Source organism: Mercenaria mercenaria, chromosome 5 (genome assembly GCF_021730395.1).
Source record: "Mercenaria mercenaria strain notata chromosome 5, MADL_Memer_1, whole genome shotgun sequence".
Lineage (NCBI taxonomy): Eukaryota > Metazoa > Mollusca > Bivalvia > Venerida > Veneridae > Mercenaria > Mercenaria mercenaria.
In genome coordinates this window covers 23,646,502-23,664,109 of record NC_069365.1, presented here as the reverse complement: position 1 = coordinate 23,664,109, position 17,608 = coordinate 23,646,502, and the positions used below count along the sequence as shown (strand labels likewise).

At 34.9% G+C, this 17,608-nt stretch overlaps 1 protein-coding gene across 1 annotated transcript; it reads left to right on the top strand.

Annotated features, from left to right (window-relative positions):
• The first annotated feature begins 95 nt into the window (after positions 1-95).
• LOC123558197 (NF-kappa-B inhibitor epsilon-like) lies at positions 96-14,094 on the top strand. The gene is made up of 2 exons (XM_053542911.1): positions 96-126; positions 13,205-14,094. Exons 1-2 carry the CDS (start codon positions 105-107, stop codon positions 13,945-13,947), a joined length of 765 nt encoding a protein of 254 aa, XP_053398886.1. The 5' UTR covers positions 96-104; the 3' UTR covers positions 13,948-14,094.
• The last annotated feature ends 3,514 nt before the right edge of the window (positions 14,095-17,608 follow it).

Sequence of the window (17,608 nt, the reverse complement as noted above, 5' to 3'; positions counted from 1 at the left end):
GCACTCGACTAATCGAAGCATTGATGGAAGTATGGGTTCAAAATATTAACAGAGATTTTCTGACATCTACCTGTATTTGTGGATCTGGATATATCTTGCACTATATGACAATGTGTGGCCATGATGGTAAGCAAGTGTTCAAAGTTTCGAAGTTATATATCAAACATATTAGACAAAACATGGAATTGTATGCGAAACGTAACTTATTTCTATGCCAAAAGAAAACGTCATAACTGAGCTAAAGACCTTGTCCTAGTTATGTAGTCTTGCCTACATATGGATACTATGATGGTAAACAAGTGGTCATCAGCAAAAGTTGTTTAAAGGTATTTCTATTTCTGTCTCTAATGATTTCAGAAAGGGATCAAATGCCCCGTGTTTAAACAACAGAAAAAGGTTAACTTTGATGAAAATTCAGCAAAAGACTTCATGAAAAAATGTTTAAAGGTATTTCTGTGTTTAGTTCTGGAGGACCCTACAAGGGGAACATGCGCGTTTTGAAACAAATTTGGAAATTACCTTATAATGGTGGTACAGAACAGGTTTGATCAAGATATATCATACTGTTCATAGCAGAAGTCGTTTAAATCATTTTTTTTTTCTAGTTTTAACTCTAGTGGCCACCAAAAGGGGTAAAGTGCTACAAGCAGTAATTGTTAACATCCGCCAATTTTGTTTTCCTATTGAGAACTAGGCAAATCTAACTTTTGATAAGTAACACACAAGATATAACACCTAAGAGGTAATACGTAACATGTAAGAGGTAACTGACAACACGTAACACATAATATGTCATACATAAGAGGTAATGCATAAAAACTAAGACAAAATGTCCCTAATAGGCTTCCGTAGTACGACATACCTTTATAATTTATACTGTATAGCTTTATAAACTGTATTGTATAGCTCTTTCAGCCAATTTACAGTCATTATTTATCGGACCCGGAGCATTCAAATATGTATAAATAATTACTATCGGGAACCCCGTTACCACTTAGTTACTCCGAACAGAAAACCATTCCATGAATTGGCCAGGCTTTCTCGTTACGCCGAACACTGGCCCAATTGTCTGGGTAAAACTGTGTAGAAGCATAGCATTATAAAAAGAGCTTTTAGATAATATTAATCATACAAAGGCTAGGGAATAAATTCCTAAGCAGAAAGATGCCATAATCTTGTTAAGTAACTGCATAAGTATCCTAACGATTTTTGACTGTTTTTTTGGCGTTAGAAAGAAAAAAAAAAGAACGACAGACTCGGACTCATTTACGTAATCCGTTTTAGGATTTAACTCGTGCATGTTTTCTTTTCGGTTTCGGTTTAGGCGTATTATGTTAAATGGCCCATTGTTCATAATGCAACTTCTGTTTTTTGGGTCAGATTCTTTTGGTTTCGGTGCATATATGAAAATGCTTTAACAAGACAGCTTCCTTGTAACGTACAATATTCCTTGTTTGATGTTATGAATAATACAGTTAAAGGGAGAAAACTATCAAATTTACTGAGTATCAAGCTGGGCATGAGTATCATATTGGAACAAATACATTTTTGTAATTGTATGATCTAAGTATCTCTGCCTTTGAACGGTACAAATGTTTACTAATAACAAAAGTGACTTTCTATATAATTAGGTAAAAAGGAAAAGAATATGTCAATGCCTTATTTCTATGGAATCCCTTGACTAAAATTCTGTTCTTACAAAAATAGCATAAATTACATGTAACTACGCAGGTAAAATGAGACGTTTTGGTGAGAATGCCTATAAAAATCATTTAGCAAATGGACATCAAACGTAATTGGAAACATATATCTAGCAGTCTAAACACGGCAATAAGGTAAAATACTTTCGATCAGATACATTGCGTTTTGTTACAGATGTAACTTTCTGTCTATTCTTTTATATCGTTTTCTGTATTTTATCTCGGAAATAAAAGTTGATTTTTGTAACTTAAAATTAAAATACTTTACGGTAAGAAAACTTGCTCAAACTATTTCCCCGCTAGGACTGGAATGTTTCGTGAATGCATATTGCTCTTCAAGTAGGACGAAGAAACGTTTATAACGTTGACGTAACCTGAGTTGTTTTTGTCTGATTGCCTTAAAGGCACTGACCTCCAGATTTGGAAAACAATAATCGCCGCCGCCGTAACCAATAATGCAATAGCGGAATTAGTGAATTATGACTTCAAAATATAGATATTTATAATCGAGACAGTTTACCTGGAGTAAAGCGTTACAAACCATTTTCGATAGTAGTAAAAACAGCAAATTATCATGTGTTTCCGTAACATATAGTTTGTCAGTAATTAAGTTTTAAAGCCTTCTTAAGAAATATAGCATTTTTAGCCAGATATCTAAAAAAATTGTTCTCGAACAATCTGGAGGCCAGTCCCTTCCAGAGGTATTGTAAATGTGGATGCGCAAATAATGAGACGAAAATAAACTAATTACCAAACCTAGGAAAGTCAATATAAACACCATGGAAATTTCGAAAAATAATGTTGTCATGTTAACAGTAATTTGTTCCGTTATGACATCTCATATCATGAAAGCTTTATAAGTGTCCGGTAAAATGAAACCCACTTTAAATTCCTTGGAATAATATGTAATATAATGTGTTTAAATGAAAATCAAAGAAAAATCATGTGATGGAATAGGTGAGAAAAAAACATTAGCATAACTTGATAGAGTTAATAACATAAGATGTGGACTTTGAATTGAAATGATACTATTTATATGCTTTATATATTTGTTGATAACATTAATGACTATAGATATGAATGACTCGGAAATTCATCAGGGTTAGAGTCTGGCAACGTTCTCTTCAATATAGTTGTAAAAATATTTAGATTAAGTTTGGTCTAATTACACCCTTAATATAATATGCGCATACTACCGCCTCGGTAGCCTAGTGGTAGAGCGTCCGCTTAAGGTGCGGAAGGTCATGGGTTCGATCCCCGGCCGCGTCATACCAAAGACGTAAAAAATGGTACTAGTAGCTTCCCCGCTTGGCGCTCAGCATTAAGAGGATAGTACTAGGACTGGTCAGCCCGGTGTCAGTATAATGTGATTGGGTGGGGTATCATGCCACGTGTCTACGGCGTGATATTCCAGTGAGGCAGCACTATTAAGTTGGGCATTGTGCTCACTGCTACAAGTAGACACCGTCGTTTATATGACTGAAAAATTGTTGAAAAAGACGTTAAACCCACACACACACACAACCACACGACACATTTAGTTCCCTGGAACATGCGCAGTTACTTGCTATGTAAACACATGTTACTCAAATGTTTGGGTAGACAGTATCCCTACACTTGCCAAACCCTGGCATCAGCGATTACATTCTTATATGAGGTCAAACTAATCTCTTCTGAGGTCGGAATGTTTGAACACATTACGTCAGAAATATATTTCAAAAAATTTTCTTAGTTTTGGCTTTAGTCCAGAAAACCTGTATTGAACTATTAATCGGCCAATAACACAAACAATGGACCGGCGATTTATATTAGGATCATGACCTTTGTTGTATTAATCGTTAATGTCCGTGCATGTGTTCTGCGCACATGATAAACGAAACTAAACTAATGACCTAAAAAGGGAAACTCCCATGTATACCTATGAGCCAAGGAATTTTAGTCATAGTATTCCGACTGCAAATTGTAGTCAATCCCGAAATATTTATAGTTTTCCTATAACATTTATAGAATAATGTGTAATATCAAAAACAGTCTGGCGTTTAAATATCAAATAATTTAATTTAAGTGTTTTTGTTAAGCTTTATTCCTGTCCCGTAAACATTCTTCGACAGGGAGATTAAAAGATTTATACGTATAAATAGTTTTATATTAAAGTGTCATTATTTGCGGTTTTATATTTGATTGTAGTAGAAAGTAACAAAAATACAATATTAATATGTGTACCAGTATATAGTTTATATATGGTCATATATCGTTTATTGTTAATCTATTTTAAACTCGATGGTATTTCTTGCATGTATCCCTTTATTCTATTTATAACTATCAGTCTTCACATAAAAAAAATAAAGTTGTGTATATCATTTAACAAAATCAGTCATCCAAAACAGTAAACAAATTTACATTATGTTTTAAAAACACTAACCTCCAGATCGTACGACAACAACAAAAATGATTTTTTACATATCGGAAAGTTATTTCTATAATTTTAAGAAGTCATTGAAACTTAATTACTGACAGATTATAAGTTTTACTAATTTTTTTTATTCAAAAATGAAAATAATCTTTGGCACTGGTTAAAGTCACTTCAGGATTAGTTATTATTCATTGTTTTCATTATCAGCTAACACAAATGTTGATTACTTGTAATATATAAGATTCAGCCGTCGTGTATAGTTAAAGCACACTATATCAGTTACAGTCAAGATTAATAGGAGCATATCGAGGGCTCAGAGCGAAACTAGTCTATCTGCTTCTATTTCTATATACACTTAGACTAGTTTCGCTCTGAGCCCTCGATATATAGTATGCAAACAAGTAATATGAAAGGTGAAATACCACTCACACCAACTTGTAACTTTAGAATCTGACTCCATCAAAACTGAGTCCAAGAACAGAAAGAACTTTTTACGACCACTAAGTCTATTAACAGCCGTCCCATACGGAAAATTCACCGAGTATGTTTCATATTAGGTAAACTACCCATTTTGTAACTATTATGCATACATTAAGATATGTTTGTATTGTATAGCTCTTTCAGCCAATTTACTGTCATTATTTATCGGACCCGGAGCATCGGAATCGGCCAGACATTCACGTTACGCCGAACACTGGCCCAGTTTTCAGGGTAAAAATGTGTAGAAGCATAGCATTATAAAAAGAGGTTTTAGATAATACTAATCATACAAAGGCGAAAAATTCGCGGTTGGGGAATAAATTCGTAAACAGAAAGATGCCAAAATCATGTTAAGTCACTGCATAAGGATCCTAACGATTTTTGACTGATTCTTTGCGTTAGAAAAGAAAAAAGAGGGGAAAAAAAGACTGGCAGACTCGGACTCAATTGCGCAATACGTCCAGCATTCAACTCGTGCGTGTTTTCTTTTCGGTTTCGTTCCCTTTTCGGTTTCGGTTTCGGTTTCGATGTATATGTGAAATGGTCCATTGTTCATAATCCAACTTCTATTTTTTCGGGTCAGTTTCGTTTTGGTTTCGGTATATATATGACGGCGTACTTGATGTTATCAATAATACAGTTAAAGGGAGGAAACTATCAAATTTAGAGAGTATTATACCGGGCATGAATGTTACAACGGGAACAAATACATTTTTTTTGTAATTGTATGATCTAAGTATGTCTTCGAATGGAACCAATGTTTACTAATAACAAAAGTAATCCGGTGGACGGATAGCTCAGTGGTTTGCACACTGGCCTTCCAATCCTGAGGTCGGGGGTTCGATCCCCGGCAGCTACTCGGGAATTTTCAGAAACGCTTTTCAGTTTTACCACCCAACTAGAGGTGTACTGTACGTAAAAGAACCAGGCTGTCTATTCGCAACGAGCTAGGCTAAGTTAGCCGGACAAGCCTGTATCTGATTTCTAATCTCTCTGTCATGGGGGCTTTGTCTCACTCTGTCCCTCTGGTCAGATCGCTCTGTGTCTGTACTGGTAGAGGATGAATTATGCGCCCTGTGTGGCTGCATTTGAACTATGTAAAGCGCCTTTGAACGTGAAATTGATCATGAAAAGGGCGCTATATAAATCTGGTATTATAATAATAATAATAGTAATTTCTATATACATTTGTGTAGGTAAAAACAACTTTCTATATTAACGCTTCATTTCTATGGAATCCCTAGACTGAAATTCTGTTCTTACAAAAATAGCGAACATTACATGTAACTACGCAGGTAAATTGAGACGTTTAGAAAAACTCATTTAACAAATGAACATCAAACGTAATTGGGAATATATAACTAGCAATCTAAACACGGCAATAAGGTAATATAGTTTCGATCAGATACACTTTGTTTTGTTGAAATGTAACTGTAATTTCTGTGTTATTCTTTTATATCGTTTTCTCTAATTTCTGCATTCTATGTCGACAATTTTTTTCTCAGATTTTTGTAACTAAATGTTGAAATATTTTGCCGTAAGAAAAAATGCCGAAACTATTACCCCACTAAGAACGAAATACTGAAAGTAATATATTGAAAAAATAGGAATTTACTTAATATTTCAACGGTAAATATATGAATATTGCTTTTTCCAGAATGCAGACTAAAGCTAATTTTTTGTATCTTTTAATGTGTTATATAGCTTAATTTTAATGCAGTCTATGAGTTCATTATATTTTGTTGTAATTTTTAGTGTCTCTGTTGTAATCAAATTGATGATTGATTCACTTTTCTCCTTATCAGGATGTTCAGTGAATTCATATTGCTCTTTAAATAGGACGAAGAAACGTTTATAACGTTGACGTAACCCGAGTTGTCTTTGTCTGATTGCCTTAAAGGCACTGACCTCCATATATGGCTAAAATAATCTTTCTTTCAAATTGAATTTTGGTCATATTATGACAATTAGAATATGAGTTTTTGTTTCTAAAATATTTTAAAAATTCCAAATCAAGAAAAGAGATGGCCGCGTCGAGAATCGAACCCCCGGGCCGTCGCGGCAATAAAGACATTTTCCCACCGCCGTAACCAATAGCGCTATATAATGACTCTAAAATATAGATATTCATAATCGAGACATTTTACCTGGAGTAAAGCGTCGATTTTCATTGTAAAAAGTAGTAAAAACAGCGAATTCTCATGTGTTTCCGTAACATATAGTTCGTCAGTAATTAAGTGTTAAAGCCTTCTTAAGAAATATAGCATTTATTTCCAGATATCTAAAAAAATAAAAAATAAATTGTTGTCGAACAATCTGAAGGCCAGTCCCTTTAATGCGAATTACGGAGAGTTATGCGAAAATAATGAGACGAACATAAACTAATTACCAAACCTAGGAATTTCCCAAAGTTGATATAAACACTATGGAAATTTCGAAAATAATTTTGTCATGTTAACAATAATTTGTTCCGTTATGACATCTCAGTTATCATAAAAGCTTTGTAAGTGTCCGGTAAAATGAAATCCGCTTTAAGTTCCTTGGAATAATATGTAATATATAGTGTTTAAATGAAACTCAAAGAAAAAAAAACCAGTAGCATAACTTGATCGAGTTAATAAAATAAGATGTGGACTTTGAATTAAAATAACACTATGTATAATTTTATGCTTTAATAACTATAATTAATTTTCGGAGCGTTCTAAAAATACTTAGTCCGTATTTGGAAACCCTTAACAATTTAACATGTTTCAAGTAACAGAAAGTCCATTTGCACTGTAAGTAACTTTTTTTTATTTCAGTTATAAATCATTTAACTTGATAATAATCGTGAACAATAAGTCATTTAAAGCACTAACAGCAAAGGCACGATTATATGATAAGCAGGAGGATATTAAGCAAAGATCGATTACATTTCAGGACCTAGCCTGGCTCCCTGGCCGCGTGGTTTTATTTATTGATTGATTTATTTATTTATTCTATAAATAAATAAATTTTAAGCCTCAAAAATAGCATATTTTATCTGAGGGTTAAATTATACATGTTCGGAGCCAGGGGCAATGAAAATGTCAATGCGGAGATACTTCCACTGTTGATGAAGAAAATTTATTTGTGAGAAACATAGGGACGGGAACCAGTCTATTCAAGAACTTATATAGCATGAGGCTAGAAGTAAACAATGGTAGTGAGATATGTGCTTAAGAACAGCGCAAATTTAGGCTTAATGTTACGGAATCTACAAGGATGGATGACCGTTCCCGTTTCGACTCGGGTTAGGATTTAGACCGAGCGTCTCAAAGTAGCATCAAGCATTGATTTTTATTATATACCTTTATAAATTTTGTCAAAAATACAGCTTGCATTTCGCAAAGAAATACAAAAAGGCTGAAAATGAAATCCCGTATTTTACCTTCCAAAAGTTCCGTACTGTACCTCCTGTAGTGTATGTTGCCGACTACTTTCATTAAATATGCATGAGCTGACACTGCTATATAAATAGCGCACACAAAAAGATCACTCATTTCATTTTAACATCAACAAACATTTAAGATTTCGTTCGATTATAAATAAAAAACAAAAAGGTGGACGTATATAATAAAAGGGTCATTACAACAGTAGCTAGATCTGGGATTTTGGATCTCGTTGATTTTGCATTGACGGATCACACTCGGCGCATGCGCGCCTCGTGAGAATCAGCCCGAGGAATAAGGACAGTAATTCGGTCGAAAAAGTCCATAAAAAATAGATCCTAATTTTCCGGGTTTTTTTGCGCAAATTCGTTTAGAATAAGTGCTTTAATCACGCTTTGAATGAGACGGTTTTAATGTTCATACACCCCACATGGCAAGTTTTGCAGATCGAAACCGGAAGTAGCTAGGTATTTATTGCGCGGACAAGAGCCATACAGACACTAATTAGAAAAAGGATAATGGCGGATACAAATAGTCCTGATTTTTGGCTCTGTAGAGCTATTTTCCTTACTGTTTTCTTTGCATTTTTTTGCTTAAAACACATGGCAGATCTATGCTTGACATGTAGTTAGCATTTTCATAATGAAATAACATAACAAAATTTTTCATGGAAACTTAGATCATACACCACCAGTATAATTTGGGGTCTCATTTTTTAGCTGATTTTGCAGTTTGTGTGTTTGATTGAAATTATTTGTCTTGCATCAAACATGACCCCACTTTTCTTTTGATTTTTAGTTAGCACTGACAGTATTCTTCAAGAAAATGTAGGTTACAGACACTTAAAATGGGTCCTGATGTGTGCTGTAGTCATTGGAAATAGGTCAGTTTTATATAGAATAAAAATGTTTTGCTGTATCAGTTACCAACGCCAAATGCGCTGTCCACAACAATGTTCGTACTCGCTTCTCCCTTGTTTACTCCCCTTTTAGAACTCGGTGTCGTATAAGTCTTTGTAGATAACCTTGAATATTTAAGAATCGCGTGTAACTTGTAAGATTGTTTGTTTATAGGAATCATATTTATGATTTTTGATAAGAATCAGTCGGTATGTTTTTATCTAATTTCTGGAAGAATTTATATAAACAGCTTGAAAGTTTGACATTACGTTCGTATTCATCCGTACTCCAAATGTGTCCGTACTCGAATGTAAAGTTATTATTCTTGAAACTGGGCTCCTGTTTACCAAATGCTGAAGTTATATGAATATTTTTTGGTAATTTCATGTTTGTAATAACGAGAGATAAAAAATCGTGTAAAAATCTTCTGTATGTGCTTTTAGTAATGTTGTTGATTTTTGGACCCTGGTTATGGATATTTTAAACATGTTTACCGTTTCCAAGAACAGAATGGTAATTAAAAAATGTACCGGAATCATAAAGTCATCACATATGAAAACAATACATTTAGTCGTCGGGTAATGTTTTTTATGCAAGAACCTTCGGTCTCGGTCACAAACAATCCCGCGGGCTTCTGCAGACGTTAATACACAAAAAAAACGTGTATTATCCCTACATTCATTTTATTTGCAAAACAGATACGGGCTGCAATACGACATAGTCCGTTGCTATATGCTTTAACAATTTTCATTTACAATATTTCGAAATATTAGTATACATAGAGTATATATCGTAGTGTTATCAAAAGAGCATTTATATGTTTTTAAATGTAATGTTTGATGTGGTAGTGATGCGTTTAAAATATTTCTAATTGTCCAGATCTGAATAGTTTTCAATAGACAGCACGGGATTGGAAGAACAACTATAGGTTTAAAATCAAATGTTTTGCTTAAAAAAATACACAAATTATACGATGAAATAAACATACGGTTGTTCTTTTCGAAAGTTCACAATATTTTTTAACCACTATGTGAGGTTAATCGTGTCAAATTATAAGCATACACAAGCATACTATAATAATATGCAGTTTTTAGATTTTTCAGCTGTGCATTAGTATAAGACTTATTGAATAGCTTGCAGGTCAATAATCAAAACTATTTCTAAGATGTCAGTCGGGCCGAGGTTTAACAGTATTGACTACTGACCCACAAGCCATTCAAAGCAGTTCGACAAGCGTTTCATTATCTAACACAAGAAATAAATTTCAATGTTTTTCCTATTTAAGCTTTTCTTTTTACTGCAGACCAGGAAGCATGTGTTGAAAATATAGTCCGATCAATAGTACAAACTATAAACAAGTGATTTATATTTGGAGTCATATAATAAAATGAGGTCTGCACCAGAAAAAAAACAGTATCGACCGAGGCGGTAGCCAATGCCGACATTAACAATTTTTGGTTCATTTCACATCGTACGTGTTTTATAGATCAAGAACGTTTATTTTTGGGATCTGTGCAATGTGAACAATCCATGACTGTTTTGTTTATATAGATCACGAAATGCTTATTTTTAGGATCTGCGCAATATGAAAAATCCATGACTGTTTTATTTATATAGATCACGAAATGCTTATTTTTAGTAACTGTGCAATATGAAAAATCCATGACTGTTTTATTTATATAGATCACGAAATGCTTATTTTCAGGATCTGTGCAATATGAAAAATCCATGACTGTTTTATTTATATAGATCACGAAATGCTTATTTTTAGGATCTGTGCAATATGAAAAATCCATGACTGTTTTATTTATATGGATCGCGAAAGGGTTATTTTTAGTAACTGTGAAATATTATATTATATTAATGTATACATTTAATGGGGGTTTACATCAACTATGCAGTCAACGTTCACGATTCTTTTTAAGTAAGAGTAAGTAAGTAAATATCATCAAGTTTATTATAGTGACATGTACATAAAACAGCAAATATTATTTCATAACATGACAAAACAAAATTACAGTACCCGGCCCAATGGACCTATGTCACCTGACTGAATTAACTTTAGGGGGCCTCCGTGACCGAGTGGTTAAGGTCGCTGACTTCAAATCACTTGCCCCTCATCGATGTGGGTTCGAGCCTCACTCGGGGCGTTGAATTCTTCATGTGAGGAAGCCATCCGGCTGGCTTACGGAAGGTCGGTGGTTCTACCCAGGTGCCCGCTCGTGATGAAATAATGCACAGAGGGGCACCTGGGGTCTTCCTCCCCCATTAAAGCTGGAAAGTCGCCATATGACCTATCATGTGTCGGTGCGACGTTATATCCAACCAAAAAAAAAAAAAAAGAAATAACTTTAAATATATCACATTTATATCATGTATGTTACAGTTATATACGTATCAATGGTATTCCAGTTAGATAGATAATGTTAAGTAATACAAATTTGAAAATTAAATAAGCAATGTCATACAATATCAAATTACATACTCATTTATAAACTCCGCTTTGTATAAACGGTTTCGCCGTGGTGTACTGGTCAAGATGGTAGACAAGGCAACATTGGTTCGATTCCCGACTCAGATAATTTTTTTACTTGATTAAGCACTTTTCTAAAATAATTCATTTTCTAATGTTCATAATACAATGTATGACCAAAATTTAATTTAAAAAAAAACAACATTTTAGCAAAAATCTGAACTCTAGTCACTTTTATTAGTTTTCAAGCATTAATTGTCCCAAAATTATTTTATAAAATTTTGACTTATTAGCCAAAATAAATACATGCCGAATATAGTCCAATCGTAATTAGCACAAATTATGGACCGTCAATTTATATGAGTAGTCACGTAACAATATGCAAATTAACAGTTACATATTTTTCCCATTCAGAGGTTCAAAATAACACTAGGTACTTACTTCTTCTGACCTAAATGTCTTACCTTTGTACATATTAGAACATTTACAATATTTGTTTCTTACGTTTTATATGTTAATGTTTTGCTGATCCCTACATTAAATCATTTAACGGTTCAGAAGTAGAAGTTTGATTCCAATCATACCAAATCCTTAAAATTTGTGTCTGTGTGGTTAAGGTCGATATGGCTTTCAATCACTTGCCCCTAACCGATGTGGGATTGAGCCTCGCTTGTGGCGTTGAAATCCAATCAATTACGGAAGGTTGGTGGTTCAACTCAGGTGCCTGTTCGTGATGAAATAATATACGGAGGATGGGGTCTTCCTCGGCTAGATAGAATGTCGTCATATGATCTATTATTGTTGTGTCTGTGTGACGTTAATCAAACAAAATTAAATCAGATTAAAATCGTAATAAGGCCATATTTCGTCTGATTTCAATCGTGATTTTTGTTTATTTTTGATATGCCTTGTTTTAATTTGTAACTTGTAATATATATACTAAAATAAAACAATATGTTTTTTACCAAATAACAGTATTTTTAACAAATTACACGAATTCAATTAAAGTAAACTTGCAGTATTTCGTTCAATAACCTTTTTGGGATACTTTGGCTTAACCATATCCGGTTGTCATGGTTGGATGACGAGTATATAACAGTTTTGATGATAATTGTAATTTTTAGTCACCGTTTGAAGACGAGTTTTTGCCTGCAATATGTCGTGGTTTTAGTTCGCCTATTAGAAAATACTTTTGACAGAGAAATCATATTCTCAATCTTCAAATGCCATACCATCACATGAATATCTGGTCATTTTCCAAAACTCACAGAACTTGCGGCACAAATAACAAAAGGTTTTCACAAACAACTAAAAGTTGTAAAACAATAAAAAGTAATGATACTGAAGTGACGAGCAGTAAGAATGAATGGTACTGGTTTTTCTGAATGTTCCAGCTTCATAGAAATGTTTAACAATTCAATTATCAAACCATGTGAAAGTACGAAAGAAAAGCAATACATTGACTCCAGGTTCATGATTCTGGAATGTATCACTTTATGCATATGAAGTGCATACATTGCATGCTCATAAAATCATAAAAAGAATTATTTACTGAGCGCCTGAACAGTCTTAAAGTTTTTTTCACCAGCTTTTGAGTCGTTTTAACCTTTATCATCAATGTATGAGGCATTGAACGCAACCGACATTTAACCGGTACTTTACTCTTCATCTAAACATTCCATCTGCACTGTCCCTGTGGAATATAGCGTAAATAAAGTCCTCTTATTTAACAGACTGGCTAAATTTGGTTTTATGTGTTTCAAATGCAAACACAAAATATGTACTTGCAGTTATCTTCATTTAACAACTGTATTTCAATCATCCTTTAGGTCTTCCTAATGATGTTGTTATGGTAACCATCATGAACGCTGACCCTATGACTCTTTATACTAAGGATGAGGATGGGGATACTAAACTACACATAGCAATTATTTTGGGAATGAAAAACCTCGCTTTATCTTTAATATCAGAAGCACCAGACTACAAATGGCTTTCGTTGGCAAACAAATTGTACCAGACACCCTTGCATTTGGCAGTGATAACGAACCAACCGGAAGTTATCCGAAGATTAGTGGTTGCTGGATCGGATGTTACGTCACAAGACAAAGATGGAAATACCCCTTTACATATCGCATGTCGTGACAGAAAAATGACAGAAGTTATTTCCTTGATTGAACCTGTGAATTACAGTGAGACAATACAGAATAATTATGAAATTCCATATCAGAACATTCCACAAGACTTTTCCATTTCAAATTATCAAGGATTAACATGCTTTCACCTAGCCGCATCGGGAAGACATTTTGATATAATGAAAGTCTTGATCAAAAATGGCACTGACGTAAACATGAAGGAAGGAAAATCAGGCAGGACTGTTCTCCACAGTGCTTGTGAGAGTGGCGATATAGAACTTGTGCAATTTCTTCAGGGAAGCCGTACTTGTGACACAAATGCACGTGCATTAGACGGCAGAACGCCTTATGACCTTGCACGTGCCAGGGGACATGAAGATATTTGTTTGGCGCTGGCCGCTGCTGGGTCAGAGGCTAGTTATTACCACTGTGATAACTAAAACAGGTTGTGAGATACAGAGAAGTCAGGTTATTAAAAATATATCCTAGGACAAATTTGACTATAAATATGTTGTTGTTGAATATTTGTAAAATGATTTGAATAAAGAAATAGCGTTGGTGAATAAAAAAAGGTGATGTTTTCCTCACGCTTACTTTTTGTATTTTCTGTAAACAAGCTTTGAAATGAATACAAGCATCAGTAAATCCATTTAGTGAAACCTTGTTAACCGGAACTATGCATTTGAAGTGTAAAACTAGACTTAAAGTGTTGGTAACCCGTGACATGCGATTAAGGCATTGGACACTTGGACCATGCGATGAATGTATTGGTAACCCGAACCATGCTATTTAAATGTTGGTATTCCGAACTGTGCTTACAAAGTGTTGGTAACTCGGACCATGAGTCAGATTAAAGTGTAATTGTAACCCAAACAACTCAAACTAAATGCTGGTAACTCGAAAATTGTGTCGTCAGTGATGTTAACCCTATCTATAAGATCTCAATTTAGGTTATCCGAGAAATGAGACGTCAGTGTTGGTAAACCGAAACATGTGACCTCCGGCATGGTTCATAACCCGAGCTGTTCGACCTCAGTCGTGATCGGTAACCCGAAATTTACGCCTCAGTCGTGGTTGGTAACCTGAAATGTACGACCTCAGTCGTGATCGGTAACCCGAACTGTACGACCTCAATCATGGTTGGTAACCCGAAATGTACGGCCTTAATCTCGGTTGGTAACCCGAAATGTACGACCTTTATCTCGGTTGGTAACCCGACTTGTTCGATCGCAATCAGGATAGGTAACTCGAACTGTACGACCTAAATCTTGGTTGGTAGCCTGACTTGTTCTACCTCAGTCATGGTTGGTAACTCAGTCTGTACGCCCTCAATCGTGATTTGTAACCCGAACTGTACAATCTCGGTCATGGTTGGTAAATGTACGACCTTAATCTTAGTTGGTAACCCAATCTGTAGGACCTCAGTCATGCTTGGTATTCCAACCTGTATGTCCTCAATTGTGGTTGGTAACCCAAACTGTACGACCTCAGTCATGGTTGGTAGCCCAAAATGTACGACCCTAATCTTGGTTAGTAACCTGACCCTTTCCACCTCAGTTATGCTTGGTAACCCATCCTGTACGTCCTCAGTCGTGGTTGGTAACCCGAATTCTACGACCTCAATCATGGCTGGTAATACATGACCGTAATCTTGGTTGGTAACCCGACCTGTTCGACCTCAGTCATGGTTGGTAACCCAGAAACTGCCTGACTTCATTCATGGTTGGTAACCCGAATGTTTGACCTCAATCATGATCGGCAGCCTGAACTGTACGGTCTTAATCACTGTTGGTACCCTAAGCTGTACGACCGTAGTCAGTGTTGGTAACACGAACTGTATGACCCTAATCTTGGTTGGTAACTCGAACTGTAGGACCTTAATCATGGTTGGTACCCCGAGCTTTACGACCTTAATCATGGCTGGATCCCGAAATATACGACCTTAATCACGGTTGATAACTGAACTGTAGTACCTTAATCACGGTTGGTAATTCGAACAGTACGGCATAAGCATGATAACCCAATAACCTGAACTATTAGAACTCAATCACGGTTGGTAACCCGAAATGTACGACTTTAATCTTGGCTGGTACCTCGGCCTGTTCGACCCCCGTCATGGCAAATAACCCGAACTACAGGACCTTCATCATGGTTGATAACTCGCACTGTATAAGTCCTTAATCATGATTGATAACTCAACTAGTACGACCTTCTTTGGTAACCCGAACTGTTCGACCTAAGTCATGGTTGGTAATAAAAATCCATTCAGTAATAACAGAGATAGAGTAAAACTTTAACCTGAAATTTCAAGTAAAAAGGGGGAATAATTCATAACAAAATTGTGTAAGAGTTATGCATCTTTTGTCATATGATGTGGTTGATGATGTTGAACAATTATTTGAAGTTTGCAATTGAATCAAATCCATTCAGTAATAACAGAGATAGAGTGAGAGTGACCTGAAACTCTAAGTAAAAATGGGGGATACCGGTAATTCATGAAAAATTTGTGCCAGAGTTATGCCCCTTATTTGATGTGGGTGATGATGTGGCACAATTATTTTTTTAATTAGATCCACTCAAAAATAACAGAGATAGAGTGAAAGTGCATCAAAACTGAAAATCTATGTGAAAAGGGGGGATAAATCATGAAATAATGGTGCCAGATTTATGGCCCTTATGTTAGATAATGTGATGTGGGTGATGATGAGATATAACTATTTTAAGTTTGAATCAAATCCATCAAGTAATTACAGAGATAAGAAGAAAAAAAAGAAAGTGTAAAAAAATATTTTAACCAAGGTGGGGACGCGGATTTCTCCTTATAATTCGTATAGTCGAGCTTAAAAACCATGTCGCGCCGGGATTCCATATAAACCAAAAATAGAAAGAGTTTTGTTAAAAGACGGTTGAGCAACCATAAATCAATTGGTGAAACTTTTACACTATCGTCATGGTTTGGTGACCAGGCCCCGTTTTCACAGAACATTTTCAGTCTCAGCTGCGTTTGATAATGAAACTTTAAATTATTTGTCATTTATATCAAGTATTCATGGTCAGTATCAGTTGGGATTTAAGGGGACGCATACTGCTACATTCACAGTTCATACAGAAATGTGGAAGGGGTGCATATTCAAGAAATCGATGGTGGGAAAATAAAAAACATATTCCTAAACCGATATAATACTGATGGACACCTGTAATATTCAGTACTTTGTGGATAAGGAAGCGGTACTATGAATGTAATAGGAAAACAGAGGTCTTTGTGAAAGTACATTCAACACAAAATATTAAGCTTTTGTATAAGGAAAAAACAGGTTTTTTACAATAACAGTGTTCCAAATAATGTTGAAGGGATGAAATTTTCTTTCTAACACACCAGGTTTGATTAAACATGTAAAAATTTAACGCCACGTTATTTCAGCTCGGGATGGACGCCATATTTCTCATTGATAAAAAATGTAAACAAAAAAATCAGAGTGGGATTAGCATTGCAAGGGCATAACATGACATTCTACACAATGAATACCTTAGAACAGATATCTAAGATGGTACACAGGTCAGGCGGGTTAAATGCATAATGTCGATCACTTGAAATTCATCTTGAAAAGGTAATTAATTTTAGTTTATTTACATGGTTTTCAATTTTCCCACGACTTCTCGGCGATTCACTGCAAATGTATTACTGCGCCGGACGAAAGGTAACTCTAATAAACAACGGGAGACAACTTAGGTGTCAGCACGTGTACGATTAAAAAAAAAACATGCCGATGATTATAATTTCTTATCAAATAATGAATCCTATTCAGATATTCGTCTTTAATATTAGAAAATTATTAATTTCTGTGGACATTTATCAAAAAATATTACTTACAGTGGACTACTTTGCGCATCAAACTGGTTTCCGCTTCAGTTGTGAGGCACTTCCGTTATACTTTTTGACAACAATAACAAAACACAAAATGAATCAATAAAGTCACTTATAAACCGATTGCTACTTAAATCAGTGTAAGTATATTAGTGCAGCCATATGGTGACTTAACTTCATAAAATCGTGCCATTTGTGGGAAAAGCATCAAACTTGGTACATATGTTACTTGGTAT

What these genes read in the sequence shown, in the direction of transcription:
- LOC123558197 (XM_053542911.1), top strand. Translation starts at nt 105, where the DNA reads ATGACAATGTGTGGCCATGATG. An exon ending in GACAATGTGTGGCCATGATG is followed by an intron (nt 127 to 13,204) that starts GTAAGCAAGTGT and finishes ATCATCCTTTAG; the next exon opens with GTCTTCCTAATGATGTTGTT.